General features: G+C 37.0%; 1 protein-coding gene across 1 annotated transcript in view; it reads left to right on the forward strand.

Moving 5' to 3' along the window:
* Positions 1–15,710, forward strand: part of glra3 (glycine receptor, alpha 3) — a 56,892-nt gene that overhangs the window by 28,835 nt on the left and 12,347 nt on the right. The window contains exons 4-6 of the mRNA XM_055205075.2: positions 4,736–4,959; positions 7,804–7,886; positions 9,040–9,177. Coding sequence (XP_055061050.2) covers positions 4,736–4,959; positions 7,804–7,886; positions 9,040–9,177 — 445 coding nt within the window. The remainder of the gene's footprint in view (positions 1–4,735; positions 4,960–7,803; positions 7,887–9,039; positions 9,178–15,710) is intronic.

Consider the following 15,710-nt stretch of genomic DNA (forward strand, 5'->3'; position numbering starts at 1 on the left):
CTTTACTAGGAGGAATTAACTCCGTATAGCCTTCACTATATATTACATATGGTTTACAGCTATCCTTCTTAGTCGCAGTCCTAATCATCTGGTCTCTGGAGAATCCAATCCCTCAATATTTGAACTGTTAGATAATGCCAACACACAGAAGCAAAGGAAAGTAACACAACAGGGAAGTCCTAAACTTGTCATCCATATGGGTGACACATGATCAGCAGCTCTCTTCAATGATGTGACGTGACTACATTCACTTGATGTAACGTATTAAACAAGAAGATGTTTAAACATTTGAAGGAAAATAGTTTCCAAACATCACTCATGCTGTCTTGAAAAATATTTTTTCATCATCTTTCTAAACTACAGACACTGCTTTATGTTGTCGTTATTTATTATTTTATTTTTTATTTTGCTTAAGAGATCGTGAAAATTTAATCTGTTGCGGTTGCTGTTTCCAAACGACACATCTGTACAGTTTTCGATTAGTTTCTGGTTATTCAGAATCCTGAAACATCTGCTTGCCATGCCAATGTGTTTGAAATCCAAGGATATTGAAAGCTGAGCAGCCAAGTTCACTGCACCAGTTGGTAATAAGAAAGGATTAAATGAAGGATTGAGCACTGGTCTGGGAGCAGAGACTCCATACCATCTCAGGATTAATAGTTGTTCCATAGTTTGCATGGGATCTTATTATTTCATTATCACTAAACATATTTGGTTTTACATTTTTCTCCATATTAAGGAGCGAGTTTCTGAGTCTGTGACAGTTGTTGAAGCCCTATAGATTTTCACTTGTACCACAATTTTGTGAGTTGTGCTGACAACGTGCGGGTTTAGAGATGTCAGCAGTTGTGCTGACAACATGCAAGTGAAGTGTTGAAATGCTATCGGTCCATTACAGAAGCCACAGTCCTTTCACGTATGAAGGTGTGATTTATCACGGACGGCCGGTTTATGGGGGTGATTCACCCTTGATGCCAGCCGATCTCGTTCGAACATGAAATCACACAGCAGATGCATGGAAATTGGCATTGGACACTGAATGCCCACACTGGGTTAAGCGATCACAGTTGTTATGTATGAGGTCCTGGCAAGGCCGAAATGTTAAGAGGACACAATCAGCCTCAAAGTTTGTGTTAAACCTGGTAAAAGTTCAAGAAATCTGTAATAAAAGCAAGTCAGGGTTTATCAGCAGATATGTTCTCCATCTCTGCTACGTTTCAGCTTCTTTCCACAAACTATCATTGTCGGGGAAGTAGAGTAGAACATTGATACTTCACGGCTCTTTGCATTTCTTCGAATGATCGCACTTGTCTGCATCCTTAAGAAATTTGCAGAGTCTGTTCTAGAAACTTCTCATCCAGAACTTCTCATCTCATACCCTACAACTAGGCTTACTTTAAAAAAAGTTATTTAAATATTTCAGAAAGACACAGATAGGATATGAAAACTGCCTGGTTCTTCATCCGCCTTGTTGCCTAACAAATTATATCACCCACGCGCTGTCACCTTCCATTCATTATTAGGGAGTGTTTATCTTAGTAGTTCCTCTCAGGCACAGTCAGGCTGACTATAGTCTTGTACATATTATTGCTTCTAAAAAAAAAATGGTGCTAAATAGCACTAAAAGCTTGTAATCATAGGGGAACCATTTTTTAGTGCTATATAGCACATATAAAACACAGGGGTAATATAGCAACACTATAGCACCACATATGGTTCTACATATGTGCTAGTGCTACACAGGTACTAAATAGGTGCTATATGGCACTTAAAATGGTTCCCTGGCCACAACTTTTAGTGCTATTTAGCACCGTTTGGTTTTAGAGTGTAGAACAAAGCACAATTGTTGTCCAAAATGGATGCTCTTCTCTCAGTTTTTTTATTTAGATTTTTAGATTTGAACTTATTGAACCCATATACATCTGCTACTAGCATCGATTCTACAGGATAGTGGTCAGCACTAAATATCAGCACTTAAGATTCTTCAGGTATGAAAAAGATATTAAATAAATGATTATTTGAGGAACCAAAATGGGTTCTTCTATGGGATCGGTGTGAAAAACCATTTAAGAACCTTTATTTTTAAGAGCATAATGATCTGTCTATTCAAACCAATTGTAACCGGATCAGCTGTGATGTAAACAGATTTTCTTTATTACTCATATATGCAACTCATGCTCCAAGGCAAGACTTTGGCACATATGAAATTGCCTTATATTATGTTTTCCATTGTAATTCTCTTCAAAATGTCAATTTACTTTAGACTGTGGTACTGTAAACTTCATTCAAAATGTGTTTTGTTCAAATATTTCTTGAGGCAAATGTAAGGGCATATTATAACATGTTACCATGTCAGGTTGACAAAAGTTTTTATTTAATTGGCTGCCATGTTTCACAACAAACATTACAAGTTCTCTCCTGCGCAGAGTGGAATTATATGAAGAGTTTGGTTCTAAAACGCAATAAATCCATTTTGACTAATTTCGGAAAACGTGTTTTCTATACCAAGAAAGATAAAAAACACTATTTTATGTTACAAACTTTCACATAGCATCTTTAGGTTATAATAACATTAATAATTCAAATACATAGTTTGATTTTCAAAGATTTATTATAAAAGCAGATTTTTTTTCTGCAAAATGCTATAAATCTATTGAATAAATATATAAATGTGCATTTATCTTTGCCATGTTATATTAATTTAGTTGACTACTGGTATACACTGATAAAAAAAAATAAACATAATGGCATTAACCAAAACACTTACTTTGTCATATTAAGAACACTGTCATTGCTACTGTCATTCTTGGGACATCATTGCTCAATTTTTTTGACAGCGATCATTTGTAAAAAAAAATTGGGCCTGCCTGGTTTGTTGACTTCTAGTAAAATAATGGAAAGTTTTCATAAAATCCCCTGGGGTCAATGTATTATCATGAGAGAAACTTGATGCTGTTGTGTGAGAACAACCAAGGTCTTCATATATAGAAAACATATACATATACAGGTACTTCATCAGTGCTATATGGCACATAAAATGGTTCTTCTATGATTACGAGCCAAGAGTGCTATTTAGTACTGTTTGTTTTTAGAGTGCACCTATTCGTAATTTATAGTGGTTGTCAATAGGGTTGTGCCGATAGACGATAGTATCGTGTATCGACGATCTTCAGACATATCGCCAATGGCAGGCTTTCATGCCGATAGTCATGATGATAGTTGGCGAATGGTTACTATTATTATTATTATTATCATCATAGTTTTACATTAACATCCACAATGCATGCTTTTCCTCACATTAGGGTTTGTGGGCTTCACTTTACGTGGAGAGCTTGTAAAGAGAGAATTCCTTCTTGCACGTACCTGCACTTAATGCGCGCGTCTTGGTCTCTTTATACCACTAAATCCAGCGCGCCGCGTCATGAGCAGCTGCGCTTCTCTCTGTCTCACGTGCACGCGCTCTCGCGTCTGTCCGAAGTCTAAACATAAACTAAAGTAGTAATCCTTATGTATTTGTTCAGTTTAATGCGTTTCATGTGAGCTGAGGCAAACTTTACTTTTTGTTTAAAATATGACCCGCTGCATATTAGCGCCTCTCTCTCACTCTCGCGTACGTGCAGAAAGCTGCGCTCTGTCCGAAGTCAGATCACTAGGTATTAATCCTGTTTATGATATGCATTTCAAGGAGTTGTAGCAACACCACCCTCGTGTTTAATATATGATTGTGTTTTAAATATGATCTCGTTCCGCTGGACCGATGCGTTTTAAAAGGCACCTCATGAGAGCACCACTGCTTGACACGTGTAGTCTTCTGCAACAGCACTAAACCAATGCATTGAATTGTTTGTATGTGTGTGCACGTGTGTGTGCGTGCGCAGATGCATGTTTTTACAGTTATTAAGTAACGTTAATCATGGTTAGGGTTTTAATGACGCGCTCGCATTAATGGCATCAGTTTTAAGAAGTTTGCGGTCATGAAGGTGTTGCTCTTGTTCTGTTTTTGTCCACCAATCAAGGGACTTGTTATAATGAGTAAAATATTAACAAATAAAAAAATAAGTAAACTACTGCCCCGCCCCCCGATACTATCGTGTATCGCCGATCTCACAGGCTGACGATAGGACGATCTGAAAATAGGGCATATCGCCCAACACTAGTTGTCAACTGGTTTCGCTTCAAGACTCATTTTATATTTTACAAGTAGTGATCTAATACAATCCTAAACCCTATTTTATGTTGTCCTGGTTGTATTTTCTTTTCCTTTGTATAGTTCCTCTATGGTATTTGAGGATGAGGGCATGTTATGTAATATGCCCCTGCTGGCATCTGTCTGATATAACTAGCTTTTACAACAGAATGAATTTGTGCCAAGATAACGTCAACAACAAAAGACATGGGAAGCTTTTTTTAAGTTAGTAAACCTGTTTACACTGGTATCTTCAGTGTATAATTATATGTTTAGTTACATTTGGAATTGCGTTTTCCATTTTGTCAGATAAAAACCTGGCCCATCAGCCCTGATGTAAAAGCTACTCTACAGCTTATACTGAATGCTTGTAATACTACTATGAAATTAAGCAAATCATGCTCATTTCCATATAAGTTTCAGCAGCTGTACACGTTTGTACACGAAGAAACCCATTATGTCTGATTTACATCTGACAGAAAGGCATGTTTTACCTCTCCTGTGGGCTGTTTTCTTTGACTGATGTTAAGCCTTGCTTTTTACTCACAGGATTACAGAGTGAACATCTTTCTCCGACAGCAGTGGAACGACCCTCGGTTGGCTTACAGCGAGTACCCTGATGACTCCCTAGACCTGGATCCCTCTATGTTAGATTCCATTTGGAAGCCCGATCTGTTTTTCGCCAACGAAAAGGGGGCACACTTCCATGATGTCACTACTGACAACAAACTCCTAAGAATATTTAAAAATGGAAACGTCCTTTATTCCATCAGGTAAGATTTAGTTAAAACAACTGACGCATGGGGCAACATTCACAGTCTCACTCGCAAGACTTAATGGGCTGTAAATATGAGAGAGTTGTTGGAACATTAAAGTATTTTCTGGTAGAGCATTGCATAAGCAGCGCAAAAGTCATGGGTTCGTCATTCAGGGAGCACGCTTATAAAATTACATAAATGTAAATAAAGGTGCTCTTCTAGCTCAAATGGCAAGAACATTGGGTAACACTTTATTTTACGACCCACAAAGTACCGCGTAATTATACCGAATTTACAGCGTTCCTATTTGTAACAACAGGGTACCTCTGCAGTACGTACTTGTAGGTATTAGGGAATAATATATTAAGTTTGGGGTAATAAGGGGGTAAGAATATATGGAAAATTATTCTCTAAGTATTTTATAACTACAGGGTACCTATTGTAATATTACGTGGTATGTATGACTTAGTCAAGTCTATGGGGAAATTATGTTTTATTTTTTTATGATTTTATTGTGAATTTTTCATATTGACTACTGAATGTTGTATATAGTCGATGTCTACAAGCCACATCGACTAATAAATATAACAGCACATCACTTTTATTTTAGTAGCCTATATTACTCGCTTTTAATAACAAAAGTCCAGCTGATTTAATATGGTTATCTTTTTTTAAGGTAAGTACAATAAAAGTAGCAACTTATTCCCTATTTACCAGGAAACTCTTACATTTGCGGACATATTTGAAGTGGTGCTTTGCAATTTTGACTCTGAAACTCGTTTATTTCAAATGACACAATAATGACCACAAAGCAGCACGCTATTTGTTTATTTTTAATAGGTGTTATCATTGGTAGAATAAAACTTTGCAAAATGTGTAAACACAAGTATTTTAGCCAAATATAATTTATGCAATGGCAAACCAGAATGAAACAACAGAAGATATCAGCTCCCGCTAAAGCAAAAGACGACTACATGCGTAGGCTACTGCGCATTTCTTTAAGAGGTTTTAAAAACTTTCTACACTGTGGAGTACGGCTGCGAGTGATGTCAGCAGGATCCGCATGCTGAATAAGGTAACTGGTTTTGTTAATACACGACTCACGCATTTCAAACAATGTTTTTTCAAGAAAGTTGCCAGCTAACGGTAGCAGCAGGTTAGCTAGCACATAAATTAGCCTAAAGTTAATAACTGTCTCAGAAAACTCAGTTTTTTTGTCAAGGCACAGTGAAGCAACATTTACTAAAGGGTTTCATTTATGTTTTTTTTTGTAATGCAGAACAGCATTTGTGAGACTACATCAACTCAACATCCGAGTGGACAAGAACACCAACAGAGGAAGCCAAGCCGCAAAAACAACGAAAAATTGTCATGACTTTTTATATGAAATAAAAGTTTTGTGTTAATAAAAATTAAGTGTTGGCTTAATTATAGTGTTTTAAAGACGTTTTGAAATAAGTTGTTTTAAAATAAATATAACAATATTCTGTATGTTTATGGTATTTACCCTATAACATTTATAACAAGAGGTGAACAAAGCACCACTTTAGTTTACAGCCTGCAAATATGAGAGTTACCTGGTACATACAAAGAACAAGGCTGTAACAAGCGCCACTTTAATTTACAGCCCGCAAATATAAGAGTTATCTGGTAACTCCTGTATACATATACAGATCAAAGAGGTACAAGTTGCTATTATTTTTATTGTGCTGTTATATTTTATTTGCCGAAGTGGCTTGTAGACATCAACTGTAGGCTATACAATACACTTCATCAGGTAAGTAGCAATATGAAAAAAAAAAACATATTACACATAGACCATATTACACATAGACGTAAGTCATATACCACGTAATATTAAAATAGGTACCCTGTAGTTATGAAATACGTAGAGAATAATTTTCCATATATTCTTACCCCTTATTAGAACAAACTTAAAATATTGTTCCCTTATAACTACAAGTACGTACTGTAGAGGTACTCTGTTGTGTACGCTGTAAATTCGGTTTAATTCTGCGGTACTTTACGGGTCGTAAAATAAAGTGTTACCGAGCATTGCACTGATAATGCAAAGGTTTTTAATCTTAGGTAGCATATGTACTGAAATGTTAAATTGAATTGAAATGCATCTGCCAAATGCATAAATATAAAATTTTATGATTGTCACAATTTGGCCATCTTATCAGCACTACTACTGCGTTAGTATCTGGGAAGAGCAGTAAAAATCTTCAACCTAGTAATCCAGTACATTCAAGCAGTCCGTGCTTCAATAATAATTCTAAACATAACTTCCCTTTGAACTCTAAAATGTACCAACCCCTCAAAAACCAACATCGATCACCACACAATTCATAAAACGCCATATGAGGACAACATCACTTAGGCAGCATAAAGGCAGATGGGAATTGCAGGAGTTAATATGGAGTAAATTACGTAAAGCTTTGAGGAGAGATGACAGAAAGCAGTGCAGATGTCAAACGACAGAGGATTCACTCCGACTGCCCGGGGAAAAAGAAGCGTAATTAAAACATAGCCAATCTGCAGCTGCCAGACTCGTCTTTCCTTTTCCTTAACAATCCTGTTCAGAAATCTCACCACTCCGGTGGCTTTAAAGGCTCACAGCCCTCTTTTTGATTCCCTGCTTTGTATGAGCCATGGATTTGTGCATTAGAAATGCAGAGGATGAACGTGGAATTGCATTAACAAACGTGCACATACAATATGAACCTGCACTTGGCTGACGAATGCTTTGCCATGCGTTATGTCAAGTAAAGCGCACATTAGAAGCACATATTAGAGTGTTTTAAGGTCGAAGTCATCCATGATTCACAAGATCTCCGATCTTCATATGATTTTCAGGTTGACTCTGACGCTCTCGTGTCCGATGGATCTGAAGAATTTCCCCATGGATGTGCAGACGTGCATAATGCAGCTGGAGAGTTGTGAGTAATCTCGGATGACTACTTCTTATCAAGAGATTGTTATGTAACCCCTCCCCTCCCTCACCTCTTTTTTTTAGATTGATGTGGGAATACAGTGTCTATCATTTTATAATTTAACTTCAGCCGGTAGTCAGGATAAGGTCAACAGTAGCTTTGATGTTAAGTTTGTTTGGCATCAGTGCTCAACTGGCCGGGCATCCGCCCCTGAAGACATAAAAGTACTCTATACTGCTTTTAAATATACAACTTCAACACTGATAAAATTAGCAAAAAGTATTCATTGGATGTTGGGCCATGTTGCTAATTGCTGCAATCTTTTCCTGGGCAGAAACAAGTCTCTGATAGCCCCACCATCGCACCATTCCTTGTGACAGGAAGTGAATAGAAGGTTATTTAAAAGACATTTAAGAAGCACGCATATGTTTTGGACTGTAACTTTGAGACATGGTAACAAGATTATGTGTTTACAGCATAAGTGCCTGGTTAAAGATTAGTGAAAGAGCTTTCTGCCGACTTGAAATCAAGGCATAGCCCTCTCATTCTCCTCATGATGATTGTTCTTCTACTGGGGTCTTCATAACTGCACATTTCAGAGTATCCATGTTCATTTTAGTAACATAGTCAGTCTTTAAAAATCTCCTGTCAAAGACTGCCTTTGTAGGAAATGGTCTGCTTATTTTATGTTCTAGTCCTTTGCTTCATGGTGAAAATACTCATTAGATGAAATCAGACTCCTCAAACAGTTCTTGACAGATCTAATAAGACGTCATAATGGTTTAGTACATGTAAGTGTAATGGTACGTACACACCAAACTGGATTTAACTTCGTGTCATACGAATTTTGTGCTTGAGATGAATATTTTCAACTTGCGCAAAGATGCATTTGAACAGCAAGTGTTTTTCGCAGCAACCATACCGCCCAGTTTGCGTCATTCGCATCAGCCCACGCGAGTTTACGTCAATTCGCATCCTTGCATTTACTTTGCATGTAATCTACTCGTGCAAATCATTGAATCCGTGTTTGGTGTGTAAAAGAAGAACTTTTGTCCCTTGGAAGAACCTTGGTACATTATTACCAAAGTGCCATTGTTTTTACTGTTATTGTATTACACCATTATCAGGTAATCTAACATTTTTATGGTTATTTTCCTAGTTGGTTACACAATGAATGACCTGATCTTTGAATGGCAAGCGAAGGGACCTGTGCAGGTGGCTGACGGACTAACCCTACCTCAGTTCATCCTCAAAGACGAGTCTGATTTAAGATACTGCACCAAACACTACAACACAGGCAAGTTGCAAAACATCAAATATAACAAATAAATCACAATATCCCACCAGGAATTGTTCAAATGGAACTGCAATAATAATATGTGCTAGCATCAGTTAGCTCAGAAACTGTCACAGTCCTGTCATTTTGTAGGTGATGTTCAAACCTTTTGTCAGTCGTGACTGTCTTGGATTTGACAGTTTTTGTCCTTGGTGTCCAGATCTAAACTAGTGTACCATTTTTGTACTTTTCCATTTCTAGTTTGTCATTGTTTGCCTTATGGTTGGAATCCTGGATCATGTGCTTCATGGTTTGTTGTGTTCTGGGTCAAAGAAGGGATTAGAAGCGCATGGTCTTTGTTTTCTTTATGCCATAGAGACAGAGCACAGCGCGTCATAACCTGGAAACCACGCCCACTGGGGGGGGAAACAATCCAACCGTCTCCATTGACTTTGTATTGCGAGAGGTCACCTCCTTGTCATTTCTGGCTTATAACAAAAACAGAATAATGCATAAAATGACAGGATGTACAGCTAACAGGCAAAAAAAAACAGAAATTAGTTTTTATAAGCTGTCGACCCCAAAAAAAACGAGCGTTTAAAGACACAAAACTGGAAACAGGCAACATTTCATTAATAAAACTGCGCCCACTAGGGGGAAACGTAGTCGCAATCCACTTTTTTCTCCTTAAAGGCTGAGTTTTACGGCTCGACAGCTTATAAAAACTTATTTCTGGGTTTTTTGGCTTGTTAGCTGTACATCTTGTCACACAGCAGCTTTTAGGCATTGTTCTGTTTTTAAGTTTTATCTGTAAATAAGTATTTATAAGCTGTCGACCCCCCAAAAAACGAGCGTTTAAAGACACAAAAGTGGAAACAGGTAACTTTTCATAGGACTTATATAAGTAGAACTGCGTCCACTAGGGGGAAACGTAGTCGGCGATCCACTTTTTTCTCCTTGAAGGCTGAGTTTTACGGCTCGACGACAGCTTATAAAAACGTATTTCTGGGTATTTGGCTTGTTAGCTGTACATATTGTCACACAGCAGCTTTTAGGCATTATTCTGTTTTTGTTATAAGCCAGAAATGACAAGGAGGCAGCCTCTTGAAATACAAAGTCAATGGAGACCGTTGGATTGTTTTCTCCCCGGTGGGTGTGGTTTTCAAATTTGCATAACTGCGCTCTGTCTCTATGTGCTCTCCTGTCATTTGTCTTGGTCCCACCTCCTCATTAATTATACAATTATTAATTCACTCCCTTTTCCTGCTTCCCTCATTACGCTACACAGTTCCTCTCCTATCTAAGGATATGTTTACATGTCAACAATATACTTTAAATTGAGAAGTTTTCTTTGTGTTTCTGAAAAGTTTTGCATAAAGATGACACTCTTGTCAAAACGATGCCTGTTCACACAGATCCGCAACAACGCCTAAAACGTTGAGTTTAGCCTGCTAGGTCAGTAGTTGGCGATTTCACACAATGTTTAAAATTTAATACGCACACACATGGCGTTACCATTTTCACAAATTAGCAGTTTCCTTTTTACATGTTAATGGTATAATTTTCAAAACGTGCACGCTTTCAAAGGTTTGTGTTTTCAGGGCCCCAAACACTATATTGTTACAGTATGTAAATGAACAGCCAGAACGCATAAATTGTTATCCATTTTTAGTTGAAAGCACCACTTTGCAAACAACCCCTCATGTCCTTGCGTTTGTGCATTCCTGTGCTAATTTGTTGCTGTTTTTACTGTGATTTGCTCTTTTGAGTCTAGTCATTGTTTCTTTAGTTTGTTTTGTTCCAGCTTTTCTAGCTGTGGTATGGGCTTTTTGTTTCACCCTCCAGTCTGTGTCCAGGTTTGAAATTTGAACATTGAAATTAATCTTCTAAACAAGCATGATGGCATCCGGTCAAACACAATGTTAAAAGGCACTGTATAAAGATCAGAATTTATGATTCCAGGACAATATTATCATGTCTCCAAAAACAGTGGTAGTGGATTGCAGAATTGACATTCTATTCAGTAAAAATGGGTTACAGTTACAGCATATTAAAGTGTACGTGTATACTGTACTGAAAATCATGTCCACAAGTGAAGTTGTGTGTGCAGGCTTTGTGTCTCCCCAGTGTTTCATTGTAGCCTCAGAGGGCCTTTGTGACCCACTGAATGACAGATGCTGTTGGGTCAAGGTTAGGTTGGCTCAAACAAGTGACCACTGTGTGTAATGACACATTAAGAGAGATCAACTCCCAAAAGACTTGAAGAGACATGAGAAATGTGAAACTAGGACATGACTTTGAGCAATGTGGACTTTTCTCAAGTGTTGTAAATGTTTAATCGGGGTTTTCAAAGAAGACACAACAAAACTAGAATTATTTGTGTGTTGTCAGCTTATGTACATTGTGTTTGTCTATTGTTGTGACCTAGATTAGGGTTAAATCACATTTATGGCAAATTACTGTAGAAAACCAGTTTACTTCTAGGGGTTTACAAACTTTTTCTTGCCACTGTATTTGTAGCAAAAGCAACAATAACAACAAAAAAACATTGTATGAGTCAAAGTTATTGAGTTTTCTTTCATGCCAAAAATCATTTGTATATTAAGTAAATATCATGTTACATGAAGATATTTTGTAAATTTCCTACTGTAAATCTATCAAAACTTTATTTTTGTGAGTGGGTGCAGTGCTAAGGATTTCATTCGGTCAACTTTAAAGGCAATTTTCTCAATATTTAGATTTTTTGCACCTTCACACTCCAGATTTTCAAATAATGGTATCTCGGCCAAATATTGTCCTATCCTAACCAACCATACACTGTAAAATATTTGCTGTAATTATGCAGCTGGTTGCTAGTAACTTACTGTAGAAGATAAAGACTAAAAATGTTTCATGTTCATTTAACTTTAAACAGACTGTTGTCAGTAAATAACATAAATGTAAAATCTACAGTAAGTTACTGGCAGCTAGTTGCCAGTAGTACCCATTAATACTGTAATTTCTACAGAAATTGTTTACAGTGTACATCAATGGAAAGCTTTCAGGTGATGTAAAAATCTCATTTTCAAAAAAACTCACCCTTATGACTGGTTTTGTGGTCCAGTGTCACATATGTCAGTCAAATTATTCCCTGGACCCTCTTCAGATATCTCACTTAGTAATGAGATCAATATTGGCGAATCAATATTGTGTATTGATATTGATTGAGTTAAGAGTTGTGCGTCCAAATAAAAGTGGGGTGGATTCATTAGCATTTACCCACTGTAATATCTCTAGCTATTGGATTGATTTAGTGTACTGACAACAGCATATCAACACATTTTACATATACATTAAACATGACATAAGCTTAAACCTCATTATAACTACAAAATAAGCCTATAGACGGAAAAATACAGCACATTTCTAAATATTCACAAAATTACAGTTAGAAACTGTAAGATCAATACATCACAAATTGATTGAATACGTTGTTGCATACTGTATGTGAATGGAGATAATAAAAGCATGTTGGCAACTCATACCTGTAAATATACATTACATACAGTATGTCCAGCTGTTATTCATATATGTTTGTCATACCACATTAACATCTATTAATTATTCTTTTAACTACTGGCTATAATGTATTATTTTTAAGTATAGCCAAAAAACATGTTGAACATGTTGAGGTATGAGGACCTTTCTGGATGCACTAATATAAAAAATGCTGAACATATAGGACTTTGTTATGTTTCTGCCCGTGTTTTTATTTAGTCTACACGTCTTACTTTTAGTTTTACACTGATATCTCATATCTTCAGGAAAGATCATTAAATAAATGCATGTCCTGATCAGTAATTATGGATGCTACAGTACAGCACCAATATCTGACAAGGTCTACATGGGTTTTTACTTTTACTTTTCAGAATGCTTGAACTCATTTACCTTTACTTTTATCACTTTCTGTTCATTTTTTTTTCATTAGCTCTTTGTTATACTTTTCTTGGCAGTTAATGCACAATGCTTTCTTACCCTTAATCCTGTTTCTGCTGCCTGCCAAAAAACTTCACCTGTGAAAAGGCCACTGGTCCAACTCTGCAAGTATAAACAGCAACTTTTGAAAAAGGTGTATTTGAGAAAGGCGCAGTGAAAGCTGATGTTCATGTAATTCAGTTTTGTGCTGTTTGTCTCCGGATCTGGCGGTACCACTTTTAGCATAGCTTAGCACAATCCATAGAATCTGATTAGTCCGATAGCGTTGCGCCTAAGAAAATAACCAAAGAGTTTCGATATGTTTCCTATTTAAAACTTGACTCTTCTGTAGTTACATCGTGTACTAAGACCGACGGAAAATTAAAAGTTGCGATTTCTAGGCAGATATGGCTAGAAACTAGGGGTGTGACGAGACACCTAATCCACGAGACGAGACACAATTTTTTATTTTTTTTAAGAAATCCTCAAAGATAAAATAAATGAATAGGAAACTGAAATCACGTTATTTTGAAATGCTTTAACTAATCTGGGACTGTCCCTAACAATTATTTTGCTAATTGATAATGAAGTAATTTGATATTTTTTGTAGTAAAAATAGCCCCAAGTTAGAAGTACCCTTCAAAATTACATAATAATGACGATGCAATAATAACTGGTTCAAATAAACCATCAAAACAAGTAAACACATTTTATGCTTATTTCGGACAGTGGCTGTCAAACCGAAAGCTGCAGCCTCAAGATGTCGTATAGGCAGGCTGCATACGTCATCAAGCCTGCTTTATTTCAGTTAACTGGGCATTGCATTCGCAAGTCATAAGCATATTACAACAATTTACGATTAAAGGTTCTCTAAGCGAATTCACGCGTTTTAGACCATAAAACATTTTTTGTTACATACAGCAAACATGAAAGCACGAAAGGGAGGGGGAGGAGTTAACTACGCTCACTTTGTTTGAAAATACATTTCAAAAATCAACACACAGATTCGCTTAGAGAACCTTTAACTAAATATAATAGTTAAATGTATAATTGTTAATATTCTGTAATAAGAAAGTTTTTATGACGTCTACAAATGCGCCCTCAAAAGGATGCAGCCTTTTATTTGAGAAACGTCCGGCATTTCACCTCCACGAGAAATCTCGTGACATAATTAATTTCGCGATACATATTTAATCTCGTGAGATCTCGTCACACCCCTACTAGAAACTATACTCTCATTCTGGCGTAATAATCAAGGACTTTGCTGCTGTAACATGGCTGCAGGAGGCGCAATGATATTACGCGGTGCCTAAAATAGTCCCTTGACATTAAAAGTTTAAGGGGACTAAGCGCCAGACCTGGAGATAAGCTGAATGGATTCCAGAATGGTAAGAATTAAGTGTTTAACCCTATGGTAGCTGGAAAATTAGCATATTTTCAAAAAAGTGGAATGTCCCTTTAAAAACATACAGGTTAGATAATTTGGAGATGCCGAATTTCCCCTCCCCAAACCTGTGTGTGGATTTTCTTCTGTATTGATTAACCAGTTCTCGCCATGAGTATAGCCAAAGATGCTGGAAGGGTGTAAAGAACAAAGAAAAAAAATTAAGTAATTGATTGTTTTAATGCAATTTCAGATGGCTTCATTCATTGCCTGTATATAATCCATATTTATTTATCTCATGCTGCACACCTATCCGCTTGATTGAAAACCACTTAGTGTCCAAATAGCTCTTTTGCATCTATTTAGTGTGGCATTCATTATTCATTGCTTGATCTACAGCATATTTTATAGACGTGTTCCTCTGGAATAATATATGGTTTGCCCCTCTTTCAGATAAGCCTTTTTCCAATCTCATTACTCATAAAAACGCTCCATTTTGCATTAGGGTTTTCATTTTAAGAAGCACAGAGGTTTAATAGAAGGTAACCTTCTAAACCAATCAAACTTGCTTTTAATCTCCACCATGACAGTCTCTCTGACCACCGGTTCATTATCACTTCTTTAATGTGATATCCTCTCTCCAGTCTGACAAGATGGGCATAGGCCTTTCTGCATGGCTGCTCACACATTTCCTCCTCAATCTGATAAACTCTTCCTATTTTGTCATGTGACTATGCCCACTCATACATCTGCTCAGAGCTCATGCATCTTCGTCAGTTGAGTCACGGGTGCGGGATGTGAAATAACCACATGGTTCTGCTTTGGTGATGTCACAGCGGGTTTTCATCCCCAGGTTAATGCTGCGAGTGCAGCACAAGCCGGTCAGTGAAAGGATGGAGAATCTTTTAGGTTTCCTAAATATGTACATTAAGCACAAAAATCCTGCTTATGATGCTCAGTAATGATTAATATTAATCCCTAAAAGGGCAAGACCATTAAGAGACATTAGAAAATTTATTATTTGCTATTTTTCATCTTACTGGGATACAAATAATACAACTTAACCGATGCAATACTTTTAACCAAATCTGTAATTAACCAGGATGTTTAGTTGGGATACTTTTCTGGGCCTGCAGCACTTCTCGATTCTGTCCTGTGAACGCTGGGTGATGTTAGGCTCCATAACACAGTCTGTCAGCTGGTTTTCCCCTTCCTC

This window comes from Misgurnus anguillicaudatus, chromosome 3, assembly GCF_027580225.2.
Source record: "Misgurnus anguillicaudatus chromosome 3, ASM2758022v2, whole genome shotgun sequence".
In the NCBI taxonomy this organism is placed as follows: Eukaryota; Metazoa; Chordata; class Actinopteri; order Cypriniformes; family Cobitidae; genus Misgurnus; species Misgurnus anguillicaudatus.